The following is an 8308-nucleotide window of genomic DNA, read 5'->3' on the forward strand; positions in this document are numbered from 1 at the left end:
GTGTAAAGGGTATTATGACTTTGATATTTTTAAGTTTGTGAAGTAATCTTTTCTATATCCATTCAAGTAGCAGGCTAACACCAATATAGATTGGTAGTTAACATTTTGAAACTCCTTCATTAATTCATAATCTGTTACCAATCACATACTTTTTTTTTTCAAAGTTATTAGATTAAATACATAGGATGGAAAATTGAACCTCCAATCTTGAGGTTGGACTTGACAATGTCATTCTTTTTAGAGTATATTTACGTGCAACCTAGTTTTATACTCCTCTACTACAAACCTTACTTTTAAAAAAAAAATGGACACATGCAAATTTTTTATTGGTGCAAGGCTGCACTAAGTTTTCATTTTTAGTTTGATGCTGTTAAATCATATTAACAGATTATTGAATTGTAACTGGGTTTAACATTGCTTGATATTCTTCTTTAATTTATAGTTTCTTTATTCTATCATTCTTTTTTCTTTCCCTTTGCCCATCTTTTCTCTCTTTTTCTTTTTCACGCTAGAAAGTTCATAACACTAACAATGTGTACAAACAGGGAGATGGTGAGAGTTTTTACCAAACCTCCCATTTGGTTTATCCCCTAAGTTTCCTTTTTATCACTTCACTTCAGCACTTGTTTAACGATTAAGGCACAAAGTTCCAGTCTTTCCACTCTCTCTCTCTCTTTCTCTCTCTGGGCTACCGAACTGGCAGAACGCAAGAGCTCCCTTTAGGAGGAACCGATTATCCAGAAGCTTCAGATCAAACGGAGAACGGGGACTGATCCACAATCAATCGACACTAAATGGGATCTGGAGCGGGCAGTTTTTTCAAGGTCATCCTTAAAAACTTCGATGTTCTTGCCGGGTATGTTTCTCTCCTCTTGATTCTGATTATCCCAGAAGAGGGTTCGTTTTTTCTTTGAGGGTCGACCTTACCATGGAGGGCAAGAAAACTTCTTTAGACTAATTCTCTGTTAACCGCAATATCCTCTGCTCGTGATCGATCAAATTAGCTACCCGTTTAGTGGAAGGAATAATCCGAACCCCCAACTCCTTTGCCTATGCCACAATACAGAACAACCATAAGAGGACCGTGTTCTCAGAAGAAAGATTCCCAATAACCCTCAGTTGCAGCCTGGGCTCTGCCACCAATTTGTGTTTGCAAGGGCGCCAGGTTAGGAGGCATGGTCCTGAAATATACTGTAGCCACTATTAGAAAATTGATATCAACTCTGTTAACTCAGTCAATATCTGAAGTCTGTGCGAGCTGCACTAACTGAAGCGTTAAGTAAAATGTGCAGTTTCTTGTAATTATCTAAGCAATCTTGTACAATCTTGCCAGTGAGTATCAGTTGTGGGGGCACTGAAAACCGACTTAGCTTGTTTACTGCAGATCTGAGACTTTGTCGTTGTTAGGTATGGTAGACTGTAGCCCAACTAAATCTATCATGAAATAGTGAAGGATCTTTAAAAGGAACACTCTAGCCAGTCCCATTGGTTAAGGACTTGGTTTTGCTGTTGTATATTTCAGTTTTTGCTAGTGGATTTCGAGTATATTTGGTCTGAGAGAACACTCATCACTGCAGTGTGCCCCAAAACCAAGAATCTAGCTCTCTGATCCAATACTATGGAGAGTATTAGTCTGCTGAATTCTGAATTGGTACCTTGAACCGTAGCTTGTGAGAACCTAATAATTAAAGTGTTGTCAACATACAAGCAAAGAAAAATAGAATGATGAGTGGACTTAAGTCAATCAAATTAGGCCAGGCTCTACTCTTGAACCTTGACAATGACCTTGCAAGGCATTGTGTAGTTTACTCATCGCACATGTAATCTTCCTGTCATGGGACTATAAACCTGCTAGTTGTTTTGTTTCATATAAACAATTAAGTTTATCATTTAACACATGGAGTTTGTTGAAACTCTTTGGTAATCAAACAAGCCTTGGACCTATTAACCAATTGTCCCATTGGCATTCATTTTAACCTCAAACAAACAGCCAAAGAACATACAATGGACCATCTTAGTATGCATTAAGGCAATGTCTTCCTCCTTAATAGCTAATTTTCACTTGGAATCAGTGAGTTCAACCTTTACACGAGAAGGCTGGCTAGGTAAAGGACTGAGATACGAATTATGACATGAGAGGGTATTTTTATTCCGAAACGCCAACACTAGATCTAGTGGCCAACCAGGATAATGAATTGAATTAGGGAAAGAACCATATATTTATGTGATTTGAAGGATTATATCACACGTCAATGATAAAGGAGAGAAGGATGAGCATGTTTTATCTTTTGGAAATAAAAGGAGATACAGTAGTAGAGACAGGAACAACAGAAGCATGCAAACTTGCGAAGGAAACCCAGCAGCAGAATCAAAGGTTAAAAAAGTGTGCCTGCATATCTGAGGAACAACTGCAAGTTTGATGCAGAGGACTGAGCTCAGGTTGAAGACCTGGGCAGCCAGGGAAAGTCAAATTAAGAGCATAGAATTGAATCTCATCGTGTCACTGATTCTGCACTACAATAGTATCGTGTTCTTATATGGTCACTGCCTAAGAAGCAATGTGTAGTTGCTCACCGGTGGTTTGGCACTGGATAACTTTTCAGCTCTTTACGCATCCTAAGCATGTAATCTTTAGTACTTGGGGTTTTCTTTTTCTAGTTCTATGATTAGTCTTCAATTGGTGGACTCTACATGCACAATCATAACAAGAAGAGCATCTAACAAGTACCAGGCCTCCTGAGAGGCCAAACATTGACTCACTTACACGGTGCTATATGTTTGTAACCAAGGATCTCTATGTAAATCGGAGGATTTACCTTCTCCAGAAGACCAGAATCAGAACCCAAAGGCCTCTAGTCTTGGTTCTGTTCCAAGTAGAAACCCTTCAGATCACGTGATTTCCCTATTAAAGCACCCGAGGTCTTGGTAATTTGATCTGCCATGATTGAGTGTAACTACGACGACCTTCTAGTGAGTAGAGGGAGATGGAGGAACAATCATGTGTAACTTGCGTAATGTATGGAACTGACTAGATCAAGAAGCCATTGACATTAGTCTATGACTTTGATACCCTTAAATAAGATTGAGAGAAAACTAAATTTTTTTAATAATAATTGTACATGGCTATATATTAATGTGTTGAGATTTGAGGTTTTTCTTCTTTAAATTTCAATTTTTAAGTTTTTTAAATTTATTGTTATATTTAATTTTTAGTTCGATGCCTATGTTAGATCTAAGATTTAATTTGTTTATTATTTTTAAGCTTTTAATGTTTTGTGAGTTTCTCTTTTTAATATTGTTAGGTTCATATCCTCGTCCTATATAAGGGTGAGTTACCATGTATTGAGTGTATCACAATTTTGTGTACCACATTTTGAGTATCACAATTTTGTGTACCATATTTTGAGTATCACAATTTTGTGAACCACATTTTGTGTATCACAATTTTGTGCACCACATTTTGAGTATGACATTTGTTGTATCACATTTCTTATACAAAATGTATCACCAATTTTTTTCCTACTTCAATAAGAAGTTTGAATTTTCACGCTCATTTTTGTTTTTTCTTCTCTTTGTTTAACAAACATTGAGATATTGATTTGCTTCTACAACATTTATTTATTTTTCATCGATTTTATTTTCTCAACAGTGGTATCAAAACTACTTTGATTTTTTCAATAGTGGTATCAGAGCTACTATGATTTTTCAACCTAATAAGTAATGGCAAGCTTCTTTGACTAATGCAACCATATAACAATAAGCCTCAAAATTTACACACTTGCTCATGAACAAGGAAATAGGGGGGGATAGAAGAGTAAAAGAGCATGAAGGTTGTTTTAACTGAGCGGGTGAAGGATAGGATGGGAAAATGGTTAAGAGTACGAGAAGAAATGTAAAGGAGCAGAAAAAATTGATTATGTCAGTGCACACCAGGGAGAGAGAGGAGACTTTCCATAAGCCTACCTCAACTATTTTCTTTTTCACTCTATGAAAATTATTTCTGATTGCTATCACCATCATGTAAGTGCACACCAGCAAATTCTTAACTTCATTCCTGGGTTTCATTTGCAGGCCTCTTGTGAGTCTTGTTTATCCTCTGTAAGTGGTTCTGCTTCTTTGTTGAACTTTCTATCCTTTTCTTGAATGATGCCTTTGGACTGTTTTACAGTCACATCCCAAAATTGTAGCTACAATATTTTCTTTTCGGCAGATATGCATCGGTTAGAGCCATAGAAACAAAGTCTCCTGTGGATGATCAGCAATGGCTTACTTACTGGATTCTATATTCTATGCTCACCCTCTTTGAGCTTACATTTGCAAAAGTTCTCGAATGGTAAATTTGCTTCTTTAGTTTAGAAATAGCATTTTGTTCGTTTTATCATACTGTTCTGTGGTTTTCAATTTGTGAAAATAAAGGCTCTCTCAAGTTTACATGTGAGTTATTTTTTCTCGTTACACTGATGTTAGTTAATTTCCTAGAGATTAGGACTTGGAATTTCAAATCCCATATGATTATGATAATTTAATTCTTGAATAATTTTCGCATAACTGTTGTTGTTTTTTTGGTCTAATTTTGAAATGCTGGTATTATTATTTATTTTCATATATGGTGCATCTAAAATTTGAGGCTAGTTTGTTTTGTTATCTTGGCCTTGTTCTGGATGATTTTAGTATGTACATTTTAAAGATTATCTGGTTCTGCTTGCAATGGTTTTTTTCTTATCAGATGATTCATTTATCTCTCCTGTATTTCAAATACTTTTCATTTTTGAAGTTTTCTGATCCAGTCCTTTAATGAAAGTGTTCTACTGTTCTTTACACTTATAAGTTGATTATTTTATTAGAACTGGTTAAAAAGCCACTGATGAAGTTCCAATTTTCCCCATTAAATCTTTACATAGGATCCCTATCTGGCCATATGCAAAGTTGATTTTGTCATGCTGGTTGGTCATTCCATACTTCAGTGGTGCTGCATATGTGTACGAGCATTTTGTGAGGCCTCTATTCGTCAACAAACAGACAGTTAACATTTGGTATGTTCCAAAGATGAAAGACTTCTTTAGCAAGCCCGACGACATCCTAACCGCTGCAGAGAAGTACATTGCAGAAAATGGGACTCAAGACCTACAAAATATCATCAACAGGGTATACACACGACTTAGACTCGAGTGGTTGCTTTAAAATAATTCTGAAGTTGTGTTCGTATGAATGAATCAATGCAAGCGTACTCAAGAAACCCATCAATTAGTTTAACTGACCTTGCTGATACATATGAATGTTTTTTCATTTTGTTTCTGTAGGCTGACAAGGCTCGGACAAGTAATCCTTACATGAGCTATTCTGAGAACCACGACTATGACGACAACCGCAACCACAATTACTGGGACTAGTCTATATCAGGTGTTGGAGGACAAGAGAGGATAATGTTTTGGCTGTTGGTTGATGTTGTGAGATAGTGTTTATTTATATGTTTTGTATTGTTCATTTGAAACTCTAGGCACTCTGTAAGTGTTAGATATTACTTACTAAGTAGTTGGGCTAATATTATGATGGCTTCTTAATCTTTGATGTCTTGTTTGTTCTTCCCCTCACATTTGAATCTTGACTTAACTTGGTTGAAGAATAAAAGTCTTAAGCTAGTTTGTTGTGCTTTCTCAGGAAGTAATTGATTGCTACTTGATATCATTTCTACTATACTACTTTCTGGAAATTAGGTTTTTTCTACAATGGTCAATGATGGAATACTTCCATGGTTATCTCATTTACGAATTCTTTTTTCTTTTTTTCTTGATACAATATGATTATAATTGTATCAACTTTTGTAAGCCAAACATTAAGAAAAAAACGATTAGATACATTAATTAATCAAAGTTTCTCTATATTTTTCTTTAGTGTAATGCATACATATCACATAAAATCAGTATTTTTAACTTTTGGGTTGAAATGTTCCACTTGTTTTGCTAATAATCTAATCCTCGATATATTTTAAAAGTAGGAACAGCTATTATTCTAAACAAAATTTTAGAGAAAAAGGGTGACAAAAAGAGTTTTCAGAAACACATTTCCAGAGCTATAGAAGTGAGTTGTTAATTATGTTGGGTATAATAATCATTTGGTTTTTTTTTTTTTTTTTCTTTTTTCTTTTTAATTAAAAAAACTAAGATATATAAACACTATTTTTACTTCTAAATTTTTATACCCAAGTAATTTTTTTTAAAAAAAATAATTTTTATTTAGAATTTGACTAGGAATTCAAGTGTTCTTTTTAATAAAAATAAAAATCATAATTGAAAAAAAAAATAAGAGGAAACAAAATATAAATATATTGTAATTGTCGGTGCAGGAAACTTGCCCCCAATTGTCGTCGTTGCGAGCCTCTCTCATGTACTTGACTGCTAACTCACTTCTTCTGATTTGGTCTCGCTTTTCAAGTTGACATATGTGAAATTTCTTTGCACTGGTGTGGTACTGAACCTATCACATTTTCAACTAATTAGCACACAAAAGTAAGTTCAAGACTCTTCTTGGGAGATTACTTACTCATCCTCTTTGGAACTGTCAGACTATTTATGTCTTTCTTTGACATGCAAATGTGGTTACGTGTAACTGATGTCAAAGTGGTTGTAACACTCAAGATTGCAGATGCTACACCTAGCACAACTTGATTGTTTCTCGATTAATATATATTTACAAGTTCGGTTAATCGACTCCAAATTTGAGGCTTTGACTTTTCTCTTTTGGGACATACATTTTGCCATGCTATTTTCCAATTTTCCTTTAACTTAGGCCCGTTCGCGGGCTGTAGGCCTTATCTAGGATAATCCTCAACATAAACTAACAATGAAATCATTATAAAATGGGTTTTAGTTAGCAAGTATGACCATGCATTGGTGTTAATTACTTATAACTCTCTTCCATAGGTTAAGAATTAATTAATTAAAAGTAAAAAATTTGTATTTTCATGATCCAAGGGGAATCATGCAATGAATGTTTCCATCTTTTGTTTCATTCCAACTGTCTGTTATTCTATACAACTTTGGACAGACAGATTTAGGGAACTAATCAAACTTAGTTTAATTATAATTGTTCAACTTATTAATTTATGTTTGCAACTTGTTGATATTAGAATTGCAACTTTGCTCTATTAAAAGTTAAACAGTTCCAAATTAATACACTATTTGTCTTAACCATACATATAATTAATTTGTAGATTTCCATTTTGTATTGGAAAAATAATTAACCCAAATCTTCATTCACATAAACAAATGCCTAGTTGCAGAGCAATTATTCATCTACAACATACGTGAATCCCGTTTTAATCTCAATTTGATAAACCTACATTAATAAATTATTTATAACAAAAAGTTCAGAATAAACAATTTTATGTTTTAGTAAAAATTTCAACTGATTAAAAAATATATATGTTTAATTATGAACTAAGAGGAAGAAGCAACAAAAAAAAATTGGTCTTTTTAAAATAAAAAAGTGACAAAACCAGAGATGCCGTCTGTGTGGCTGTAATTTTTATTAGACTTTCAAATTGCTTTATCGATAAATACAATTATGCTGAAAAAATATCAATAGATCCAAACTTAATATAAATGAAACAAATAAGGGCTGTTTCTAATAAAGAAAAATGGACTATTTATTTATAAATATAGTAAAATATCATTGTCTATAAGTGATAGATTGTGATAGATAGAGATAAATATCTATCGATATATCATAGATGTCTATTATGATCCATCGCAATCTATCAACGATAGAAAGTAACATTTTGCTATATTTATAAATATTTTAAACTCTTTTTTATTCAAAACAATTACCCAAATAAATATCGTCTTACATTGAAATCCCCATCCCCTTCATTTAAATTGTAACGTCGTTAGAATAATGGGACCCAATATACTTTTATTATTATTCCATATTGGAACATATATTAAATTATCATAGTTTCAAAATACTATTTTCAATGGAATTTTTCGATGTTATTATTTGTTATTTGGAGGCTGTTTGGGACGCTAAATTGTGGAGTTCATGTCTGTATTTGAGGTACAAATTTATCTAGTATTCTCTCTCCTGATCCTAACTAGCACTCTCTCAAAGCTTTTATACTACTCACACCCTTTTCCCACTCTCAAATTAGAGAATACATAAAGAGAATTTAACTAGAGTTAGCACACCCAAGCTTAGAGTGTTTCTAACTAGGATGACTTGAAACTAGAAGTATAGGCTCCTTTTATAAGCTTAGAGCCCATCCCCATTCTTCAATTTAACTGATGTGGGACAGACTGCACTTCTAATATTT

The 8308-nt window shown here is 33.8% G+C and overlaps 1 protein-coding gene across 1 annotated transcript; it reads left to right on the forward strand.

Annotated features, from left to right (window-relative positions):
* Positions 1-534: 534 nt before the first annotated feature.
* LOC120071226 (HVA22-like protein a) lies at positions 535-5661 on the forward strand. Its single transcript, XM_039023359.1, has 5 exons — positions 535-856; positions 4072-4098; positions 4211-4333; positions 4902-5145; positions 5301-5661. Exons 1-5 carry the CDS (start codon positions 795-797, stop codon positions 5388-5390), a joined length of 546 nt encoding a protein of 181 aa, XP_038879287.1. The 5' UTR covers positions 535-794; the 3' UTR covers positions 5391-5661.
* The last annotated feature ends 2647 nt before the right edge of the window (positions 5662-8308 follow it).

This window comes from Benincasa hispida, chromosome 2 (assembly GCF_009727055.1).
Source record: "Benincasa hispida cultivar B227 chromosome 2, ASM972705v1, whole genome shotgun sequence".
NCBI classification, from domain to species: Eukaryota; Viridiplantae; Streptophyta; class Magnoliopsida; order Cucurbitales; family Cucurbitaceae; genus Benincasa; species Benincasa hispida.